The sequence below is a fragment of the Pseudophryne corroboree genome, chromosome 4 (genome assembly GCF_028390025.1).
Source record: "Pseudophryne corroboree isolate aPseCor3 chromosome 4, aPseCor3.hap2, whole genome shotgun sequence".
NCBI lineage: Eukaryota > Metazoa > Chordata > Amphibia > Anura > Myobatrachidae > Pseudophryne > Pseudophryne corroboree.
In genome coordinates, this window is record NC_086447.1 from 701,418,391 (window position 1) to 701,443,039 (window position 24,649).

The 24,649-nt window shown below is 46.6% G+C and overlaps 1 protein-coding gene across 9 annotated transcripts in view; it reads left to right on the forward strand.

Moving 5' to 3' along the window:
- Positions 1-24,649, forward strand: part of BIRC6 (baculoviral IAP repeat containing 6) — a 771,630-nt gene that overhangs the window by 435,692 nt on the left and 311,289 nt on the right. For all 9 annotated transcript variants that reach the window (XM_063917949.1, XM_063917953.1, XM_063917952.1 and 6 more), the window contains 4 exons: positions 2,719-2,998; positions 13,870-14,126; positions 14,223-14,331; positions 15,668-15,889. In XM_063917949.1, coding sequence (XP_063774019.1) covers positions 2,719-2,998; positions 13,870-14,126; positions 14,223-14,331; positions 15,668-15,889 — 868 coding nt within the window. The remainder of the gene's footprint in view (positions 1-2,718; positions 2,999-13,869; positions 14,127-14,222; positions 14,332-15,667; positions 15,890-24,649) is intronic.

Here is a 24,649-nt window from a genome sequence, read left to right on the forward strand (position 1 = left end):
AGGGGTCTCGGCACTACAGCTGTGCCGAGCTGCTACTTGGTCAGGGTCAAACACCTTTGCAAAGTTTTATAAGTTTGATACCCTGGCTGAGGAGGACCTCCTGTTTGCTCAATCGGTGCTGCAGAGTCATCCGCACTCTCCCGCCCGTTTGGGAGCTTTGGTATAATCCCCATGGTCCTTACGGAGTCCCAGCATCCTCTAGGACGTTAGAGAAAATAAGATTTTAAACCAACCGGTAAATCTTTTTCTCGTAGTCCGTAGAGGATGCTGGGCGCCCGTTCCAAGTGCGGACTACTTCTGCAAGACTTGTAGCTAGTTATTGTTTACATAAGGGTTATGTTATAGTTTTCATCGGTCTTGGACCTATGCTATGTTTTTTTCATACTGTTAACTGGGTAGTATATCAAAAGTTATACGGTGTGATTGGTGTGGCTGGTATGAATCTTGCCCTTGGATTACAAAAATCCTTTCCTTGTACTGTCCGTCTCCTCTGGGCACAGTTTCTCTAACTGAGGTCTGTAGGAGGGGCATAGAGGGAGGAGCCAGTGCACACCCAGAGTCAAAGTGTTTCTTAAAGTGCCCATGTCTCCTGCGGAGCCTGTCTATCCCCATGGTCCTTACGGAGTCCCAGCATCCTCCACGGACTACGAGAAAAAGATTTACCGGTAGGTTTAAAATCTTATATTTTTTTACATTTTTTTTTTCTTTGCTACTGCATTGGAATGCCTTGTATTTTTGCTCAGTCGTTTTTCTCTCAAAAAACACTTCAGCTGATTCAGAGTACCAGTTTTCGGCCATTACACTCCCTGTGTGCATGGAACTAAGGGATAGATGTATGACCCAGCGATTTGTGTGTCGGTGTATCAGCGCATGGTATGTGCACTGATACGTTTCCCCTCCCCATGTATTACTGTGGCACTGTGTGCAAGGTGACAGGGATGCTATGTGTCCCCTGTCAATATCTGCGCCACAATGTTTGTATGGCAATGTACGAATGGCCAGTGTCACTGACCGTTCCGACAACTGCAGCTATCGATTTCGACAGCTGCAGGTGTCATTGCCCATTCACAACAGCAGGGACAGCTGTGTTCCTGCCTGCGGTGGCTGCTAGCTCCATAGGAAATCTTGCGCATGCCCGGTGGAGCCACCCAACGGTGAGTCACAGCGACACCACTGAAACATGCATATGTAAAGCACTGTGGCGCGGGTGGTGCTGGGAGAGGTAGACTCGCCGCCTGCACAGTGGGGACCAATGTACCGAACAGGACTGCCAAAAGTCGGATAGTGCACAACACCGGGCAGGTGATTTAAATCTCTCCGAAATCGGCTACAATCAATATAATTCATTCCACAGATATGTGAGCCTGCTTCACTGTGATCTGGAGGTGAAGCAGGTCCACAGACATAATAGATGATGCCTGCATGATCATACATTTACCCCTAAATGTGGAATATTACCCATATACTGAGTTGCTTGCGCCTGTGTAGCCACACTGGTCTGATGCATATATGCTTGTCCAATTAACAATCATTGTTATCAGCACACACTTACAACATTCCTATACCTGGTGCAAGATATCCGTGTGTAATCAGATGCATCTTTGCATGCCCACAATTCTACTTATACTGTACACTTAACGCAACCTTGCTAAATTTAGCCTGTGTTATGAACACACAGCTACAAGTGGAATTGTGATTGAGATCCGTATGGCTTGGAATCACTTGTATATGGGTGGTTCTGCTACGACGCATGCACAGTGCTAAGAGTGCAAGTTCCGTCACAAAACAAATTCTGCAAAATTTATCATTTTTAATCTGCATTATTTTGTTCATTATTTATTAACTGCGTGTTTTTGTGTGTATTATAGGGCTGGCAATTTAGATTGGAAATGTTTACTTCTAGCTAATGACTTCCAAGTGATTTGCCATCGTGCTTTAAAATAAAAGAACAGCAACAACCGATATCTTCAATTTATTGGATGAATGTTTTATTGCTGTAGCTTAAAAGTTCTGCGGAAACATTAGCGATAGGATGTAGTAGAAAAATAGTCATAAAGCTCTTGAGTGTCTTGGCTATAGGGTTTCTTTTTGAATTACAGTAGGCAGTTTTTTTGTGTTGTATTATGTTATAAAAGCAGTGTTTTCCAGTGTGCTTTCTCCCTCCTCCACATATAGTGTTGACTTAAGGTTTACAATAAGATATTGATAGGAATCTTTACATAATGTAGGCTCCATACTGTATTAATCATTTGTTAATTTAGCTTCATACAAGTGTATTAAGTCACTTATGCTTACTATGTATTCTTTCTTGTTTTTGTTTTGATTTTTGCTTTTGCATATTTATTATTTTTGTTATTACAGGTTGAGTATCCTATATCCAAAATGCTTGGGACCAGAAGTTTTTTGGATATCGGATTTTTCCGTATTTTGAAATAATTGCATAACGTAATGAGATCTTTGGGATGTGACCCAACTCTAAGCACAGAATGCATTTGTTTCATATACACCCAGCCTGTAGGTAATTTTATCCAATATTTTTAAGAACTTTGTGCATTAAACAAAGTTTGTGTACATTGAGCCATCAGAAAACAAAGGTTTCACTATCTCAGTCTTACTAAAAAAAGTCTATTTCGGAATATTCCGTATTTCTGAATATTTGGATATGGGATACTCAACCTGTACTATATCTAATCTGCTGCAAAATGTTTCCCCCCCCAGCCTGTCCTTCTTCTGTCTCTGTGGAAATAAGCGCGGACGGGGTGAATATGTTGCCTTTATCCACACCAGTCATCACTAGTGGTCTTACATATATAAAAATTCAACTTGTTAAGGCTGAAGTAGCTTCTGCCGTCTGCTTGCGACTCCACCGTCCCCGTGATGCCAGCACTCTTGGACTGTCACAAATTAAATTACTCGGTCTCACTGCTTTTGGGAACACGTCTTCAGCAACTGTCAGTAACCCCTTCCTTCCTTCAGAGGATCAAGTGTCGAAGACCAGGTAAGATATTATGGCTACCATTAGATTGTTGGGTGTTTTTTTTTTTATTAAAATGTGAAATTATCAGTCCATACTGTTTAATCTTATTGAGACCATGAATATGATTTTTATCAAATAGTGTTGATATGGATATTTTAGATTCCCATCTCGTTTGACTTAAAATTTTAATTTTGAAAGTGCTTTTGTTTTAAAAGAACCGAATAGTTGAGGGTTTTTCTAAAATGTTTTTGTAGAGCACAGGTCGTTAATTCTACAGTTCAATTTACGCACAGAATTATAACTACTCTTACATTATCTGTTTGGAGCAATTAATTGCAAAACTTATTTCTCCTTCATCCACTAGGGGCCACTGGAGCGTAGTTACAATGGGGAAATAGTAGGCAGTAATTGGGAGCTGGCACTTTAAAATTCTAACACTGTGGCTAGCTCCTTCCCTACTATCTCCCCTCCAAGCCAGTCTTAGTTAGTGCCCAAGGGAGCTGGTTCACTTGGGTTTTAGCTGAAGAAATTTTTCTTTTTTCTTATTTTTATTTTTCTTACTTACACACACAGACTGGCAGCTCTGCCACTGCCAGTCTGCACCGCGGGAGCTGCCGGCGGGGTCCCATCACAGCTGCGTGCGGCTCGGGATGGGCCCCAGCTGAGGGAGACACTGAGCTCTCCTGAGTTGGCCGGACACCGCTGCGTGCGGCGCTTGTCGGGGCCGCTCCACCAGCAGAAGATTCCGGCAGCATGGCAGCGGTAAGTCTCAAAAGTGGCCATGCGGCGCGTGTCGGGGCCGCTCTGTCGAGCAGAGTAAACACCGCTGAGTGCGGCGCAGATCGGCTACATCTGAACAGTGGTGAGTACAATCTCCCCCCCCCCCCCCCCCCCTCCACACGGATGTATGAGTTTACACTTTTAGTGATTTAAACATATGTGGTGGTTGGACAGCTCCCTTATACACCCCAGTCATAGACAGGCTGGAGTATATCAGAGGCGCACTTACTAATTTGAAATTGGCGCCATTATGTGGGGGGGCGGAGCTTCAGCCCGCTCTGTAAGCGGACTCAGCGCTCTCCACTCCCCGGCTACCTGTATGCTGCAGCCGGGGAGTGGAGAGCGCTGAGTCCGCTTACAGAGGTGATACAGGGCGCTTCCTGCTTATTTTTACAGTGACATCGGGTTTAATTTGAACGGAGCTATCTCCCGCTCCGTACGGCGGGCTCAGCGCTCTCCGCTGCCCGGCCGCAGCATACAGGCGGCCGGGGGATACAGGGCGCTTCCCGCTTAGTGTACAGCGGATTTGAACTTGGCGCCGAAGTGGGGGGGGGGGGGGCGGCTAACTCCCGCTCTGGACGGCGGGCTCAGCGCTCTCCGCTCCCCAGGCCGCTGCAGCATGCCTAGATGCCGCTTCACAGTCCCCCGCACCCCGGGCCGCTGAAAGCTTCCTTTTCCTCTCCTGGCTGTGCGATGAGGATTCTTTACATGTAAAAGGTATGAGGTAGGGGTGAAGCTTATTCCCGCTTTACTCAGCGGGCTCCCCGGCGGCTGCTCGCAGCGCTCATTGTCTCTAGGCAACAAATCCTGTCTCAGTGGGCTTTTAGTTTTTCTGTGCAGGGAGATGCTGAAATATTTGTTATATCTCACTTTGGCAGCCATTCCTCCCTGCAGGGGAGTCCTCTGCCCGGCATTTCATACAGGCTGTAAATCAGGGAGCCTGCTCTATTACAGGAGCTGTGGCTCAGCTCATTAATAATTAAAATCTAGTGTGCAGTATTTCTTTACCCTACAAATAGGTATTTATCTACCCTGTTGGGTTCACTGTGTGTGTGTGTGTGTGTGTGTGTATATATATATATATATATATGTATATATGTATATATATATATATATATATATATATATATACACACACACACACACACGCATACAATACCATATATGGGGTATATGCAATTGCGGTCGAATTCCCGAAATTGTCGAATTTCGGGTCATTTTCGACCAAAAAAAAAAATCGCCTATGCAATTCAGTGCTTTCCGACCAAAAAACGGACTTTCAAAATTCGACTTTTTGAAATTCGACTTTTTGCAAATTCGACTTTTCTGCAATGATACAAGTGCTGCAATTCGACCAAAGCATATTCAATTCAAGTTTGGAAATTCGACAGCAGTGCTTTTAGACAGCAAATTCGTCATTTTCAATCCGCCACACTTTGGAGGGTGAAAACAAATAAAAAAATTTTTAAACATGTTTTTTTTTGTGTTTTTTTGGGGGGGAATAGCAGATCTATTTATATTAGAAGGGATTAGGTACTTTTTTTTTTTTTTTTTTTGGAGGCACAAATATTATTTATATATTTTTTAAAATATTATTATTTTTTTATTTTTTTTTTTTTATGCTGGAACGGTGAAATCATAAAAAAAAATGGCGTGGGGTCCCCCCTCCAAAGCATAACCAGCCTCGGGCTCTTCGAGCTGGTCCTGGTTCTAAAAATGCGGGGAAAAAATTGACAGGGGATCCCCCGTATTTTTAAAACCAGCACCGGGCTCTGCGCCTGGTGCTGGTGCCAAAAATACGGGGGACAAAAAGAGTAGGGGTCCCCCGTATTTTTAACACCAGCATCGGGCTCCACTAGCTGGACAGATAATGCCACAGCCGGGGGTCACTTTTATGCCGTGCCCTGCGGCCGTGGCATTAAATATCCAACTAGTCACCCCTGGCCGGGGTACCCTGGGGTAGTGGGGACCCCTTCAATCAAGGGGTCCCCCCCCCCAGCCACCCAAGGGCCAGGGGTGAAGCCCGAGGCTGTCCCCCCCCCATCCAATGGGCTGCGGATGGGGGGGCTGATAGCCTTTTGTGATAATAAAAAGATATTGTTTTTTCCAGTAGTACTACAAGTCCCAGCAAGCCTCCCCCGCAAGCTGGTACTTGGAGAACCACAAGTACCAGCATGCGGGAGAAAAACGGGCCCGCTGGTACCTGTAGTACTACTGGGGAAAAAATACCCAAATAAAAACAGGACACACACACCGTCGACAGTAAAACTTTATTTCATACGTCGACACACACATACTTACCTATGTTCACACGCCGACATCGGTCCTCTTCTCCATGTAGAATCCACGGATACCTGAAAAGAAAACATCAATATACTCACCTCAGCCATGGTCCAGAGATAAATCCACGTACTTGGCAAAAAAACAAACCGAACACCCGCTCCATGCCGGACTGAAAGGGGTCCCATGCTGAAACATGGGACACCTTTCCACGAATGAGACCTGTCAGTGACAGCTGTCACAGAAAGGTCTCTAAGCCAATCAGGAAGCGCAACTTCGTTGCGCTCACCTGATTGGCTGTGCGCTGTCTGTACTGTGACAGCACATCGCAAAGCCGCTCCATTACTTTCAATGGTGGGAACTTAGCGGCTAGCGGTAAGGTCTCCCGCCGGTCAGCGGCTGACCGGCGGGTGACCCCGCCGCTACCCGCAAAGTTCCCACCATTGAAAGTAATGGAGCGGCTTTGCGATGTGCTGTCACAGTACAGACAGCGCACAGCCAATCAGGTGAGCGCCACGGAAGTAGCGCTTCCTGATTGGCTGAAGGGACGTCAGTGACAGGAGTCACGTGATGTCCCGGCATTCGGGAGAAAGGGGTCTGATGTGAAAGCATTGGACCCCTTTCTAGTCCGGTATGGAGCGGGTTTTTGCGTGTTTTTTTTTTTAAACAAGTACGTGGATTTTACTCTCTGGACGTGGATTTATCTCTGGACGCTGGAAGGTGAGTATAATTTTTTCACAGGTACCCTCGGATCGTCGGAGACCGTGGCAGTCGGCGTGTCAACATAGGTAAGTATGTGTGTGTCGGTAGTGTGTAATAAAGTTTTACTATCAAGGTGTGTGTGTCCTGTTTTTATTTGGGTATTTTTTTCCCAGTAGTACTACAGGTACCAGCGGACCCGTTTTTCTCCCGCATGCTGGTACTTGTGGTTCTCCAAGTACCAGCTTGCGGGGGAGGCTTGCTGGGACTTGTAGTACTGCTGGAAAAAACAATATCTTTTTATTATCACAAAAGGCTATCAGCCCCCCCATCTGCAGCCCATTGGATGGGGGGGGACAGCCTCGGGCTTCACCCCTGGCCCTTGGGTGGCTGGGGGGGGGGGACCCCTTGATTGAAGGGGTCCCCACTCCCCCAGGGTACCCCGGCCAGGGGTGACTAGTTGGATATTTAATGCCACGGCCGCAGGGCACGGCATAAAAGTGACCCCCGGCTGTGGCATTATCTGTCCAGCTAGTGGAGCCCGATGCTGGTGTTAAAAATACGGGGGACCCCTACTCTTTTTGTCCCCCGTATTTTTGGCACCAGGCGCAGAGCCCGGTGCTGGTTTTAAAAATACGGGGGATCCCTGGCCAATTTTTCCCCTGCATTTTTAGAACCAGGACCAGCTCGATGAGCCCGAGGCTGGTTATGCTTTGGAGGGGGGACCCCACGCCATTTTTTTTTCGGGTTTTTCACGTTTTTTTACCGTTTTTTAAAATCGCGGCAAAATCCGCCAAATCGGCCGATTTTCGCCCGCACTCTGGCGAATCCGTTTTTCATTGAATATGGTGAATTCCGGAAGCCACCTTCCGGGATTCACCTGTCGAATTAAAAAACGGCGAAAATTGCCGCGAATTCGACCGCAATTGCATATACCCCATAGGGGTTAAAACAAACCACTTCCGCAATGTTTTATAATAACAAAATACCCCACCTTGCCACATAACATTTTCCCCCATCTTTTCTCGCAGGCTGGCCACCATTTTGAAAAGCCAGCGGAACCTCCGAGAAACATCTGGTGCACCTAAATTAGCGGTACACTACATACAGGGCGGGGTGTTGCCTTCCCTTTATTATTCCTTGGTGTCACTAGTTACTAATGCTATTTGTAATTTGGGGAATGTGTGTGGCATCAGACAAATAGCGCTGTGGCTCAGTACGCTAGTAGCGGGTATCTGAACAGGGGGACCAGGGTTTGAATCCCAAAAATAAAATAAAAAAAAATCTACTTTAAGGGGAGCTCCTATAGCCTAGTGGCTAAGACTCCTGTCCCACAGCTCAGCGCTACTGGTTCAGGTCTCCGCTGCTCCAGAAAGTTTATTTGAATCGTGTCGGTCACTACACATTATAGTGCAGACCTTACGTAGGGCTGTGTTTATTTAACCCACCTTTTCTCATTTCGTTTGTCTCACCTGGGATCTAAGAATTCTCTCTTAGGTGTGAAGTATGCGGTGGAGCCATCTACTTAGCCCTCCACACACCTGCAGGACACTCCTGTTTGAACAGCTCAGATTATGCAGGTGGAGTCTGAACCAGTGTCTCAGAATATCCAGGTGCATTATACAGCAGTTCGTCTGATACTGCAGGTAAAGGAGGCGGACACGTCAGGTCCATCAGGGTTTGACGCCGATGACGAAATGACAGCGACTGGTCCAGTTTCGGATGAGCTGGGCAGGCTCCGGTAGGCGGCCTGCAGACACCCGAATACACAATTTCAGGTATCAAAAAATGTTTGTTTTCCTATCCTTTCCCCGCAGACGGCAGGAAATGGTATCAGAACCTCTCCAGGGTATACCCCTCGATGTATCGCCGGTCCAACAAGCTGCCTTTTTCCTGAGGCAACCTTGCTCAGGGATCCATCGAAGACGCACATACGGCAGCTGGGTTTCTACCTTGTCCGGAGCAGGTAGGTTGTGGAACAATTGTCCTCTAGGTTACAAGATAATTTGCATCAGGATCAACTGATACTTTGGGACAGATCAGAATCGCGATTCTGCTTTGTGTTCTTTTGAGGTCTCTACGTCTGCAGACTCGGAACCTGCATTTTGGCTTGGGCTGTCTTGACCCGACGACCTCAGGGGCTGCGACAGTGACAGGTGAACATGAAATCCTACGGGGCAGATGGTTCAGGGGAAAGAACTTTCTGCATGATTTCTTGAACCATGGGAGCGAAGTCCACTTTTCTTTCTCCTACTGCTGCCCCAGCTCCAAGACGGACCTTTACCGGCCTTTCCTTTAGATCTTTCCGTGCCCTTTCAGGCTTTCGACTCCACACGGGCGGTGTCTCCGTCGCCAAGGGATCTCATGGTAACAGGCTGAAGCAGAGGTTCAGCATCCTCGGTCCGGTCGGATTTTAGGTTATCCTACACACCCACTACAGGTCAGACCTTCCTACCACCTGGAGGGTCCCAGGGTAGGCGCATGTCGGTGGTCCTACTGGGAGGACTGAGAAGGCTTGAGCGGTTACAGACTAGATTTTGGAGTACAACCGTCTCAGGGGTCCCTCGGCATGGGTCGGCCGGTTTACGATGACAAGAGAGTCATACTGCAGGCGGCGCTCCATATGCTTCTGACCGCAAAGGGTGTTGATCCCTGTTTTCACATATCATTTGAATCGGGACAGTTCTCAGGCCTTTTTCTTTTCACGTGCCAAAGCCAGTTGGCTCGGCCAGGCCTATTCTGGCCTTAGAATCCTTTCAGTCTGTGATTGCTAGTTTTGAACAAGAAAGGGGGTTTTACACGTCCCTTGTCTTCAGGGATGCCTGTTTACTGATTTCCGTTGGGTTTCCTCATCGGGCTTTTCTCAGATTCGCATTACAGGATACTCCTTTTCACTGTCAGCCCTTTCCATTCGGTCTCTCTTCCGCTCACACAGGGTTCAGGAAGATCACAGAATAACTCTTTTTCAAGGGCAGGAAGTGACGTTTGTTCCCTAATTGGTCAATCTACTGCTAGTATCCCACTCTGCAGAATAGGTGGCTTCTGAATATCCGGAGGATCCAGGAGCTTCTAGTTCGACACGGATCCAATTTATGCTCCTCGTAGACGTTTCTCAACAGGGTCCGTCAGAGGATTTTTCCTTCCTCGCCACCAGGTACTCTCTTTCTTCAGTCAAGTTGCGACGCAATGAGTGGTCGCCTACATTCCCCTCTGAGCAGAGGACAACAATCTTCTTTCCAGGTCAAGCCGCCAGGTCAGACTCCCGAGTGAGAGGACATTCCCCGGTGTTTGTCAGCTGGTCCGCTGTTGGCGGAGATTTCGGATCGACCTCACGGCGTTCTGACTGACTCTTTAACCCTTTACTACTCTCGGACGTGAGCTCTGGCGGCAGTAGCCGAGGATGCCCTCAGGGCTCCTTGGAGTTTCTGGTTAGTCTATCCTGCCTCCTTTTCTATTTCTACCTCACTTTCGGTAACACAGGAGGGGAGAATGCGCGCTAGTCCTCTCGGTGGCTCCGGTTGGGCCACGCATGACTTAAAGATCCAGCCTGCACCTGTTGTCAGTAGAGGAGCCTTGGCTCCTACCTCGACTGAACTGTCTACTTCAACAGGGTCCTTTTCTTTGTTCAATCTTACACTGGGTTCGTTTAACCGCGTGACTGTTCACGAGACCGCAGAAGGGAGGAGTTCCCTAGTTCGGTTATGCCTACTGGGCCCCGATTTCTGAAGTCTGTTACCTCTTTTCGCTTTTGCCACTTTTGGAAAACTTTATGGGGCATAGTGAGGATAACAGGGGTTTTTCCCCTTTTCAGTTACCATTCAGCCGTCATCTTTGGTTTCTCTGGGAGGTTTTGCTCGGCTGCGCTTCAAACTACATTGACCTGAATTTTAGGTCTCTGCCCTTTCGGTTTTCTTCCAAAAGAGATTGGCCTGGCGGCCGTAAGTTCGGGCTCTCTTTCAGGGAGTACTCTATTGGCAACTCCTCCGGCTGAGCTTCTGACTCAGCGGTCGTTTCTTCCAGAGGGGATGTCCGTTTTTCATATAAATCTGACACTAGTGTTTTCGGCCCTCTTTGAATGTTGTCAGGGCTCGCCGACTCTCTCTACAGAGGTCTTAGGCTATTCGACGAAGCGTTTTCTTCTTTGTTCTGTACGATGCTCCCGTACTAAATAGCCGGGGTCCCAGCATACGCTGGGCCGTTAGATACATCTGACCATCAGACAGTTTTCTTGGCGGTTGCTCGGGAGCCTCCGTTTTCCATTTCAGCACACTCTACGCGCGTTGTGGGACCTTCGTGGGTGGCTGCCCGTGGGGTCTCCATGAATACTTTATGTCGGGCGGCTACTTGGTTTGTCCGACATTCGTTTTGTCAAATTCTACAAGTTTGACACTTTTGCGGCCTCTGCATTACAGTTTGGCCGAGCGGTTTTACAGGAATCTCAGCGTTCTCCCACCCGTTTTGGGAGCTCTGGGACGTCCCCATTGTAACTAAGCTCCAGTGGCCCCTAGTGGATGAAGGAGAAATCAGGATTTTGGTACTTACCGATAAATCCCTTTCTCCGATTCCACAGGGGCCACTGGACGCCCACCCAGCGCTGTTCCTCCTTGTTTTTTGCTTAACGGTTTGCAGATCACTAGGTGCCTGCTTGTTGAGTTCAGGCTAGCCTGTTTTCTGTTAGGTTCTGTTCCAGGTTTGGTTTGTGTTATCCTGGTTTACAGGGCGTCATTAACCTCCTCTACCTTAAGGTTTGTTTATTCCAGCTCTCCTCGGGCACAGTTTTACGTAGACTGGCTTGGAGGGGAGATAGTAGGGGAGGAGCTAGCCACATTGTTAGAATTTTAAAGTGCCAGCTCCCAATTACTGCCTACTATTTCCCCATTGTAACTACGCTCCAGTGGCCCCTGTGGAATCGGAGAAAGGGATTTATCGGTAAGTACCAAAATCCTGATATTAGTACTGTCTCTTCAGGGGTTCAGATGACAGTTTGTAGTAGGTGACCTTAATGGGCTAAGTGTTTAAAGTCCAGAGATTGGGGAGTTCTAATGTCCAGATCTCCCCTATTCTGCCATCAATGAGCACAGTGGTCTGATCATTTATGCATTTTTCCTACACATTTTAATATTTTTCTTTCATATACTGTATACACCATTTTTGCTGGTTTGGAAATATGGATTGATGCTAAAGCAAGAAGCACAAAGTATTTATTGATGATGGTTAAATAAAAATTATGCACAATTACTTTCAGTACACTTGTAATTTCAATAACAAAATGCATGGCTTACAGTATATTGTGTGTTTGCCATTTGAGGAGAATATAGAAACTTATGCGAAGTAAGCTATCCTGTGGGGGTGGCTGCCATCCCTAAGTGATGAGCTTAGGGAGGGCTGCAACCTCTTCAGCACTTCCTCCTTTTCAGTTTTGTAAGACCACTAAAACTGATACCACAGCAATCTTTGACCAGCAGCGGCAGCTCCTTATCCTTCTCCCTTGTGACCTCTTACGTTGAAGTAGTGGTGAGATTTTTTTGGGGTGCTGGTATTTTTATGGGCTCTTCCTGTTCACCGGCCTGTGTTTTCTATGGCTCCACATATTTCTAGTTTGTGCAACTGCAGCTTTCTTTTCCTTTTTAGAGTGAGTTTACTTCTTGGGAGTAATATGAGGTGGCAAAAGGTGCTGACCCCACAATTTAGTTTGTGCTGTCAGGTAGATCCCAGACTTGAAGGATCATGTGCTGTTTAAGATGAAAAAGCACCCCACCACCACTAAAAAAAATTCTTCTCAGTTGGGAGATCTGCTTAATGAATCTGATCATGCTCACAGTTATCAGGGTTGCCTCAATATACAGTCCCTTTATGCTTTCCCTACTGGAGGTACAGTGAAATGAGAATCCCTGCCTTATGCGGCCCATACATAAAGTAGGCTGATTCCCAGTGGCCAAACAGATGCAGTGATTTCTGACGACTGTTAGTGGTCGGCAAAATCCTAAAAATCCCCAACTCTACAGTTAAGATTCATTTTTTGGTCATAATCAGCAAATTGAGGCGTTGCAACATGTTGGATTTGCAGATTTTTTTTTCTTAAGACCATCATCAGCTAAACGCAGAATTGTGCCAATTGATTGTTGATATACAGTATAGTCTACGTTAAGGGAATACATGGTCAAAAACTTGCCTATCAAAAACCATTAACATTCCAATTCCAAACACTGCTAGCTTACGAGACAGCACTGACAGTACATTTGAGGCCACCCTTAAGATTGTTCACACTGTGGTAATGGTTCTAATAAGATCAATCTTAGCCTTGGATTGGGTCAGTAAAATAGTGGAGAGGTGTTTGGGCAAACCCATAGCAGATTTGCTCACTCAGATTGAGCATATCCAGGGGGTCTGGGGAAAGCCTATGGGTTTCATTGGGGCTATAATATAAATTTTGGCATGATGTGCCCTCTGAAGTCCCTTCCATACTTGGGGATTACCTGGCTGTATACTCAGGAACACTGGCAATGGGAGCCCATGTGCTACTTTTCTGGGACCTGCAATTTGATTAAACTGCAGATAACTGGGTCAGAGATGTACCATAGTTCCCATCCAGCTTTTTTACTATCCGTGTTCCCAGAGGCAAAGCAGAATTATTTGCTTAAAGAGAGACATTGTTTCAGTACCCTATGGCATATTATTCCAGTTCTGGAACTGCAGACAGGATTTGGTTTTTTTACTCCTCTTTTCCTGGTCTTGAAACCAGATGGCTCTGTCCTGTGTCTGATTCGTATTGGAACAGTGTTCCAAATTCCAGGGCAGACAGGGGTATAAGTTTCCTGTGATGGCTTCATCTAATCTGTATGGCTAGTTTCCTACTACGTAAATTGTTATACATTGAACTGTACAGAGCGCCATCTGGTGTTCGATGACTTCTTATGCGTTTCCAAGGTTTTTTGCCTCCTATAATCCTGTCTTAGATTTGTTTTAAATGCATCTCCATTTAACAAATAATTTCTTGTACAATGGAGTCCACAAACAAATTTTGTGACTTTTGAGGTAATGAGTTACACGTGTAAATTTGAGAATGAAATCCACAAGAGGTATTAGTACTTTCAATGTTTGAAGTATGTAATTGCTTTCTATCTTTATTCTAGCATTGGTTGGTTACGGCTTTTACATCACTGCCTCACTCATATCAGTGAACTAGAAGCTATGATGGCAAGTGCTGCAGCACCAACGGCCAACCTGCTACAGACATGTGCTGCTTTACTGATGTCACCATACTGCGGCATGCATTCACCCAACATTGAGGCTGTGTTGGTTAAGATTGGACTTCAGTCCACCAGGATAGGTCTTCGGCTCATTGACATCCTCCTTCGTAACGGTGCAGCGTCTGGTAGTGATCCTGCTGGTATGTTTCCAAATCCTTATGCTTTTATACTCTTAATAAATTTTCTTACTTTAAAAAAAATAAATAGTATGTTACTTACAGTTACATTTTTTCCAGACCTAAATAGCCCTCTTCTTTTTGGAAGACTCAATGGTTTATCATCAGACTCAACAATCGATATCCTGTACCAGCTAGGGACTACTCAAGACCCTGGAACAAAGGATAGGTACTTTCCTTTCTCATAAGTGTTCGCTTATGTGCCTATATCATCTGTGTTCATATAAACTATTAAAGTTCTCTGTTTATTGTTTGTTATATTATTCAGAAGTAAAGAGGAATGTTTTAACAATGCTTTACTCTCTGAAATGTTATGTTTTATGTAGAGTATGCATGTCTTTGCCATAAAAGGATTCTTTGTATTTTAATGTACAATTGATGCCAAAACATATATAACAACAAATGCTTGTAAACATTCATGTGAACAAATACAAACAAAATTATTGTATAAGACCCATGGCGCAGCCACCAGTGGAAGAGAGGACCGTCGAATACTTTATACAATAAAATAACACAAAACCACAGATACTGGTGCTTGGTCAAGTTCCAAAACAGTATAATATGCAATGTCAAACCAGTCCCATTTGGAATGGTGCAATTTAATGTTGAATTGATACTTAGAGGTGTATATATTATACCCGCACTTATCATGTGGGTATAATGATTCCTATTCACCTCTTTAATGAGGCAAAGCAGGAAGCAGCATTGCCGCTATGTATTAACATCTCGGATGCCAAAACTGAGGAGGCGATCGCTGCTAGAGCACACAGTGCATCAGTTTAGTGCTGATGAGCTGTGTCTACTTTCCAGGCTGGCTCCAGTGCGCATGTGCGAGATGTCGCTAATTTTGGAGAGCGCGCATGCAGCCCAGAGCAAGTACCCAGCGCAGCCAGTAATAGCTCTGTCCCTGGTTGTGGTGTATGGGCAACGACACCTGGAACTGTTGAAATCGATAGCTGCAGGCGTTGCTGCTTTAATACATTTCCCTCAATGTATGAATGCTCAGCAGCACTGTTCATTCATACATTGGGGGAGATGTATTACAGCAGCACGGATCTTGATGCTATAGCACAACCTGCTTCGCCTCATTACAGAGGCAAAGCAGGAAGGAACATCGAAAAGCACACATGCTTAATGCTGATGCGCGGTCTCTCCCTGACCAGCCGTCTCCACGCGAGATCTCATTACTCACGTGATATCTCACATACAGCCCGGAGCCAGGGACAGCGTTGTGCAGATATGGCATCAACACCTGCAGCTGTCAAAATCAATCGGTGTCGGAATCTTGTAGATAACAGCGCCGATATAGACATAATTTCTTTTCTTTTATTGTATTTTCGAGTGGATCATTTATAGGTACTGTTTTGGAACTTGACTGAGCACCAGTACCAGTGGTATTGCACGTGTGAACAGTGTATATCTGTATAACCAGTGTATTTGGATGTAAAACACTAACCACTGTGCTGTCTAATGCCAATGTGTTGTCTTTTCCTGTTAAACTGTAGAATACAGGCTCTGTTGAAGTGGGTGCGTGATTCTGCTAGAGTGGCTTCATTGAAAAGGAGCGGTCGTAGCAGCTTCAGTTCTCCCAACAGCTCCCCTAGAGAGTTTGGTCTTTTAATGCCATCCCCTTCTCATTTGCACTGTGTAGCAGCCGTATTATGGCACAGCTATGAGCTTCCTGTGGAATATGACTTGCCAGGGTTGCTTAACCGGGATCTATTTGAGTAAGTACTGTAAATAAAGAATAATAAATGTATGTTATTACTATGACACATCTGTTTATGTTGCTCAACCAGATCCACAATCGTGGATTCATATTCACTCAAATGGACATAACCAGTGTTTTGCCTTCCAAATATGGGCATTTGTTTGGTCATTTACTCTGTTGGGCAAATGCTCTTTTAAGAAGTACATCCTTATGTTGAGTGAGTAAATACTTTTAAGGGTGATTTGCGAATATTAAAATGTGTTGCCCATCAATAGTTAATTATGTACACCTGTGCACCTATTTGTCTGCCAAGTGCAATTCGAAGTGCAAGCCTACTTAGGGCCAAATTCAGTTATCCGCAGTTAATTACCACAGGTTAATTGATCCACAAGGGCTATTAAATTATAGTCCGCAGGCTGCAGTCAAGGCAGATTTCTGTTTGGACCTGAGGAGGCACTAACAGAAATCTGCATTAACTGCCCTGATCATGGGTGCCTAAAGCCTTTAACCCATAGCCCCAGGAACTTATACCAGATTCTATAAGTTAACGTGCAGTAGCGGGTAATATACAGTGCAAGGTAAAGGGTCTGTAATTCATTAGCCAAGGGGCGTTAAAGCCGTGGCTACCAGTACTATGGTGATCGGCAGATGCGTTCAAGTTAGTGAAAGAAGCTTTAATAATCCTATATCATTAATTGGAACCAAACGATCAAAGCTTGCGGCCTCCCAGAATGTAACGGGCTTGTCCCTATATCCTTGCCTCCTGGCTCTGGCAATTCAGTTTTTTTGGTGCGGCAGAAGCTGGACCATGGTCAGTGGGCTGCTGGTTTTTAGCATCCATAAGCTATTTTTTTTTTTTTTTTTTATACTCTTAATATTTTTCGTTCTAAAAAGTGTGATATACGTACCTTAGAGAGAGTCGCTCCAAAAACTCCCCGCCACTACCCCGTGGGTAAGCGTAACAACGCTTACCCAAGTGTACAGTGCTGTTTCGACGGGTGTCTCTGTGGGATGTACTAGCAAGTCCAGCAGACGTTACCAGGCTGCGGCCGGAGCACGGGGAGAAGTTAATGGGAAACGAAGTAGGGGAAACGAGAGACACAGCCGCACTGTTTCACTATGGAAACTATCGAACAGTTGCTTACGTGGCTCCCACCTCAGCTGCACCAGCACTAAGCCTTAGTAATCATAGACTCCAGGGGAGTAGTATGAGTCAGCAATCCCTGAGGTTGATGTCAGCAGTGGGGAGTTAGACGCTCCCTTGGTCGCACCTCCCCTCGGTTCATGACCATCTAACAAATTTGCTGCTTTTGCAAAGATATTATCCAGTATAGCTGAGCTCTTATACCAGGGATAGGTTACCCTATTAACCCTTACATGCAACATTCCACCTGGGGGTTATCACATCTAGTACAGGAATCGGCAGCTTCTCAACAGAAACAGGCTGAAAGGCCGGTGGTAAGTAAATCAAATAGACATGAAACAACATCTTCAGTCTACACGTTTTAAATGAGGACTCGTCGTAGGGTGAAGACTCATCGCACTCCGGGTCTGCATATGGAGACGAGGAGGAAGGCCTCAGCTCAGTGGACATTCCTGAGCTAACTAGTGATATGCAAACCATTCTGTCCTTAGAGGAGGCAGCAGAGCCTTTGTTAAAATCTAAGGCACCTGTGTTTAAATGTCCCATTATCCTCTTCCGTCTGGGGACTGTTTAAAAAGGGAGGTGGCTCCCAAAGTAGATACGCATGTCATCTGATTGGTGCAAAAATCTACATTACCTCTGCCTTCAACATCATTAAATGATGTCACGGATAGGAAAATAGATGGTTTTCTTAAAACCATTTTCTCCTTGTCTGGGGCAATCATAAGACCAGCCATGGCTTCAGCCTGGATGGCAAAAGCAGTGGCAGCCTGGGCTGATGCTTTGGAGGATGACTTTTCAATGGCATCTAGAGAGCAAAAATCCCATATTGCACATATCAAACAGGCAGCTATTTCTATGGAAGAAGCAGCCTTGGATATGTATACAATTGCCTCTTGTCATGACTGGTTTTTGTGAACCCGGTGTTAGTGAAGTCTGTGCAGGCGACTGGAGGACTATGTGTATATTAGGCTGGTCTATTGGAATCAGAAGAAGGAGCAATCCCTGACCGTGGATCGAACCCTGGCCTCGGCAGAGGGAGCCGTATCCTGACCACTGGATCACCAGGGACTTGGTGTTGATAGCAGGATGGTGAATGTATTGGTGAGATTGAACTGGATATAATGTAATCGGAATAGGTGTGTACTCAAGGTTACTATGAAATAGGTTCTCTGGAGTTGCGCAGAACTGGGAAGAGAGCTGAAGACGTTACAGGTGAGACTGAGAACCGGGCTGGTTACCAGTGAGACTGGGAACTGCACTGTGAACCGGGCTGTGTACCGGTATACTAGAACGCAACTGTAATCCGGGCTGGTACCATATATAACTGGAAACGCAACTGTAAGTAGAACAGTGACTGTGGCTGTGACTTTAAGACAAGGCTGAAGAACACTGCGTCTGTGGCTTTAAGACGAGACTGAAGAATACTGCGGCTGTGGCTTTAAGACGAGACTAAAGAATACTGCAGCTGTAGCTTTAAGACGAAACTGACAAAAAATGCAGCTGTGACTTTAAGATGAGACTGTAGAATACTGCGGCTATGGCTTTAAGACGAGACGAATACTAGATATCAATGGTAACACAACTGTAATCCAGACTGGGTAGCAAAAGAGCAGTGTTTTACAGGAGCCAAAGTACAAGTGTTACCTTTAGGGAGCTCAGCTTCTATGCTCACACATAGCTGAGTGTGTGACACAAGGAACTGGCAAAGTGTGCAACTCAAGTCTCCTGACTTATACTTCCTGGTGATTGGTGAGCAGAGCCAGGTGATTCAGAGAGTCTCAGGCTGGCACAGGATTGGACAGCTTCGGGTCAGGTGATCAGACACTGTCACGTGAGTACTCCAGATTAGGCTCTGATGTGGAGTGAAGCCTAGCAGGCCGAAAGAACACAAAGTTAATCACCACAGGTGGAGCTAGTTAACTCTGCACTCATGGTACTGACAAGCTGTTTATCCCAGTGAGCAAAAAGACACAGGATCCAGGACAGATGGTAGAGGTAAGTCACCAAATATGAAAACTACAGTCAGGATCGTGACACCTCTCAGGCATCAGCCTCAGCAGTAGCAGTTTGCAGAGCGGTTTGGCTACATACATGGAAAGCTGACTCAGAATCCAAGAAGTTCTGGAGTCTTTGCCTTTTACTGGAGATATTCTTTTTGATAAAGAATTAAACATTATTTCTCTGACGTCCTAGTGGATGCTGGGACTCCGTAAGGACCATGGGGAATAGCGGCTCCGCAGGAGACAGGGCACAAGAATAAAAGCTTTAGGATCAGGTGGTGTGCACTGGCTCCTCCCCCTATGACCCTCCTCCAAGCCTCAGTTAGATTTTTGTGCCCGAACGAGAAGGGTGCAGGCTAGGTGGCTCTCCTGAGCTGCTTAGAATAAAAGTATATTTTAGGTTTTTTATTTTCAGTGAGTCCTGCTGGCAACAGGCTCACTGCATCGTGGGACTAAGGGGAGAAGAAACGGACTTACCTGCGTGCAGAGTGGATCGGGTTTCTTAGGCTACTGGACATTAGCTCCAGAGGGACGATCACAGGTTCAGCCTGGATGGGTCCCGGAGCCGCGCCGCCGGCCCCCTTACAGAGCCAGAAGAGCGAAGAGGTCCGGTGAAATCGGCGGCAGAAGACGATCCTGTCTTCAGACTAAGGTAGCGCACAGCACCGCAGCTGTGCGCCTTTGCTCTCAGCACACTTCACACTCCGGTCACTGAGGGTGCAGGGCGCTGGGGGGGAGCGCCCTGAGACGCAATATAACAGATAATACCTTAGGTTGGCTAAAGAATACATCACATATAGCTCTTGGGCTATATGGATGTATTTTAACCCCTGCCATTTTTTACAGAAAAAGCGGGAGATAAGGACGTCGTGAAGGGGCGGAGCCTATCTTCTCAGCACACAAGCGCCATTTTCCCTCACAGCTCCGCTGGAAGGACGGCTCCCTGACTCTCCCCTGCAGACTTGCTACTGAATCAGGGTAAAAAAGAGAAGGGGGGGCACTATTGGCAGCTAAAAACTATATAAACAGCAGCTATAAGGGAATAACACTTATATAAGGTTATCCCTGTGTATATATATATATATATATATCGCTTGGTGTGTGCTGGCAGACTCTCCCTCTGTCTCTCCAAAGGGCTTGTGGGGTCCTGTCCTCTATCAGAGCATTCCCGGTGTGTGTGCTGTGTGTCGGTACGTGTGTGTCGACATGTATGAGGAGGAAAATGATGTGGAGGCGGAGCAATTGCCTGGGTTAGTGATGTCACCTCCTAGGGAGTCGACACCTGACTGGATGATCGTATTTAAAGAATTAAGTGATAATGTCAGCACTTTGCAAAGAACGGTTGATGACATGAGACAGCCGGCAAATCAATTAGTGCCTGTCCAGGCGTCTCAGACACCGTCAGGGGCCCTGTTGGGAAACACCCCCTAGGGTAGATAAGGCGCTCACACGTTTATCTAAACAAGTAGCGTTACCGTCTCCTGATACGGCCACCCTCAAAGAACCAGCAGATAGAAGGCTGGAAAATATTCTTAAAAGTATATACACACATACTGGTGTTATACTGCGACCAGCAATCGCTTCAGCCTGGATGTGCAGTGCTGGCGTCGCGTGGTCGGATTCCCTGACTGAAAATATTGATACCCTGGATAGGGACAATATACTGTTAACTATAGAGCATTTGAAGGATGCATTACTATATATGCGTGATGCACAGAGGGATATTTGCACCCTGGCATCAAGAGTAAGTGCTATGTCCATTTCTGCCAGAAGAGCGTTATGGACGCGACAGTGGTCAGGCGATGCGGATTCCAAACGACATATGGAAGTATTGCCGTATAAAGGGGAGGAGTTATTTGGGGCTGGTCTATCGGACCTGGTGGCCACGGCAACGGCTGGAAAATCCACCTTTTTACCCCAGGTCATTTCACATCAGCAGAAAAAGACAGTCTTTTCAAACTCAGTCCTTTCGTTCCCATAAGTACAAGCGAGCTAAAGGCCATTCCTTCCTGCCCCGGGGCAGAGGAAGGGGAAAAAGACTGCACCATGCAGCCGCTTCCCAGGAGCAGAAGCCCTCCCCTGCTTCTGCCAAGTCTTCAGCATGACGCTGGGGCTTTACAAGCAGACTCAGACATAGTGGGGGCCCGTCTCAAGAATTTCAACGCGCAGTGGGCTCACTCGCAAGTGGACCCCTGGATTCTACAGGTGGTATCGCAGGGGTACAAACTGGAATTCGAGGCGTTTCCCCCTCGCCGGTTCCTGAAGTCTGCTCTACCAAAGTCTCCCTCCGACAGGGAGGCAGTTTTGGAAGCCATTCACAAGCTGTATTCCCAGCAGGTGATAATCAAGGTACCCCTCCTACAACAGGGAAAGGGGTATTATTCCACGCTGTTTGTGGTACCGAAGCCGGACGGCTCGGTGAGACCAATTTTAAATCTGAAATCCCTGAACACTTACATAAAGAGGTTCAAATTCAAGATGGAATCACTCAGAGCGTTGATAGCAAACCTGGAAGAAGGGGACTATATGGTGTCTCTGGACATCAAGGATGCTTATCTCCACGTCCCAATCTACCCGTCTCACCAAGGGTACCTCAGGTTTGTAGTACAAAACTGTCATTATCAGTTTCAGACGCTGCCGTTTGGGTTGTCCACGGCACCTCGGGTCTTTACCAAGGTAATGGCCGAAATGATGATTCTTCTTCGAAGAAAAGGCGTCTTAATTATCCCTTACTTGGACGATCTCCTGATAAGGGCAAGGTCCAGGGAACAGTTAGAAGTCGGAGTAGCACTATCTCAGGTAGTGTTACGTCAGCACGGGTGGATCCTAAATATTCCAAAATCGCAGCTGATTCCAACGACACGTCTACTGTTCCTAGGAATGATTCTGGACACAGTCCAGAAAAAGGTGTTTCTCCCGGAGGAGAAGGCCAGGGAGTTATCCGAGCTAGTCAGGAACCTCCTAAAACCAGGCCAGGTGTCAGTGCATCAGTGCACGAGGGTCCTGGGAAAAATGGTGGCTTCTTACGAAGCAATTCCATTCGGAAGATTCCATGCAAGAACGTTTCAGTGGGATCTACTGGACAAATGGTCCGGATCGCATCTTCAGATGCATCAGCGGATAACCCTGTCGACAAGGAGAAGGGTGTCTCTTCTGTGGTGGCTGCAGAGTGCTCATCTACTAGAGGGCCGCAGATTTGGCATTCAGGATTGGGTCCTGGTGACCACGGACGCCAGCCTGAGAGGCTGGGGGGCAGTCACACAGGGAAAAAATTTCCAGGGCTTGTGGTCAAGCATGGAAACATCTCTTCATATAAACATTCTGGAACTAAGGGCCATTTACAATGCCCTAAGTCAAGCGAAACCCCTGCTTCAGGGTCAGGCGGTATTGATCCAATCGGACAACATCACGTCAGTCGCCCACGTAAACAGACAGGGCGGCACGAGAAGCAGGAGGGCAATGGCAGAAGCTGCAAGGATTCTTCGCTGGGCGGAAAATCATGTGATAGCTCTGTCAGCAGTGTTCATTCCGGGAGTGGACAACTGGGAAGCAGACTTCCTCAGCAGACACGACCTTCACCCGGGAGAGTGGGGACTTCACCCAGAAGTCTTCCACCTGATTGTAAACCGTTGGGAAAAACCAAAGGTGGACATGATGGCGTCACGTCTAAACAAAAAACTAGACAGATATTGCGCCAGGTCAAGGGACCCTCAGGCAATAGCGGTGGACGCTCTGGTGACACCGTGGGTGTACCAGTCAGTGTATGTGTTCCCTCCTCTGCCTCTCATACCAAAAGTACCGAGAATCATAAGAAGGAGAGGAGTAAGAACGATACTCGTGGTTCTGGATTGGCCAAGAAGGACTTGGTACCCGGAACTTCAAGAGATGCTCACGGAAGACCCGTGGCCTCTACCTCTAAGAAAGGACCTGCTCCAGCAGGGGCCTTGTCTGTTCCAAGACTTACCGCGGCTGCGTTTGACGGCATGGCGGTTGAACGCCGGATCCTGAAGGAAAAAGGCATTCCAGATGAAGTCATCCCTACCCTGGTCAAAGCCAGGAAGGATGTAACCGCAAAACATTATCACCGCATTTGGCGAAAATATGTTGCGTGGTGTGAGGCCAAGAAGGCCCCTACAGAGGAATTTCAACTGGGTCGTTTCCTCCATTTCCTGCAAACAGGACTGTCTATGGGCCTAAAATTAGGGTCCATTAAGGTTCAAATTTCGGCCCTGTCGATTTTCTTCCAGAAAGAACTGGCTTCAGTACCTGAAGTTCAGACATTTGTAAAAGGGGTACTGCATATACAACCTCCTTTTGTGCCTCCAGTGGCACCTTGGGATCTCAATGTTGTTATGAGGTTCCTTAAGTCACATTGGTTTGAACCACTCACCACTGTGGACTTAAAATATCTCACATGGAAGGTGACGATGCTGTTAGCCCTGGCTTCAGCCAGGCGTGTGTCAAAATTGGCGGCTTTATCATATAAAAGCCCTTACTTAATTTTTCATTCTGACAGGGCAGAATTGAGGACTCGTCCTCAATTTCTCCCTAAGGTGGTTTCTGCTTTTCACATGAACCAACCTATTGTGGTGCCTGCGGCTACTAGGGACTTGGAGGACTCCAAGTTACTTGACGTTGTCAGGGCCCTGAAAATATGTTTCCAGGACGGCTGGAGTCAGAAAGTCTGACTCGCTGTTTATCCTGTATGCACCCAACAAGCTGGGTGCTCCTGCTTCTAAGCAGACTATTGCTCGTTGGATTTGTAATACAATTCAGCTTGCACATTCTGTGGCAGGCCTGCCACAGCCAAAATCTGTAAAAGCCCATTCCACAAGGAAAGTGGGCTCATCTTGGGCGGCTGCCCGAGGGGTCTCGGCTTTACAACTTTGCCGAGCAGCTACTTGGTCAGGGGCAAACACGTTTGCTAAATTCTACAAATTTGATACCCTGGCTGAGGAGGACCTGGAGTTCTCTCATTCGGTGCTGCAGAGTCATCCGCACTCTCCCGCCCGTTTGGGAGCTTTGGTATAATCCCCATGGTCCTTACGGAGTCCCAGCATCCACTAGGACGTCAGAGAAAATAAGATTTTACTTACCGATAAATCTATTTCTCGTAGTCCGTAGTGGATGCTGGGCGCCCATCCCAAGTGCGGATTGTCTGCAATACTTGTACATAGTTATTGTTAACTAAATCGGGTTATTGTTGTTGTGAGCCATCTTTTCAGAGGCTCCTTCGTTGTTATCATACTGTTAACTGGGTTCAGATCACAAGTTGTACGGTGTGATGGGTGTGGCTGGTATGAGTCTTACCCGGGATTCAATATCCTTCCTGATTATGTACGCTCGTCCGGGCACAGTATCCTAACTGAGGCTTGGAGGAGGGTCATAGAGGGGAGGAGCCAGTGCACACCACCTGATCCTAAAGCTTTTATTCTTGTGCCCTGTCTCCTGCGGAGCCGCTATTCCCCATGGTCCTTACGGAGTCCCAGCATCCACTACGGACTACGAGAAATAGATTTATCGGTAAGTAAAATCTTATTTTTGGAATCAGAAGCAGAAAGTGAAGTTTCCTTCCATACACAAATCCAAGCCTAGATTTCTACCTTTTCAGCCCTTTCGGACTGAAGGA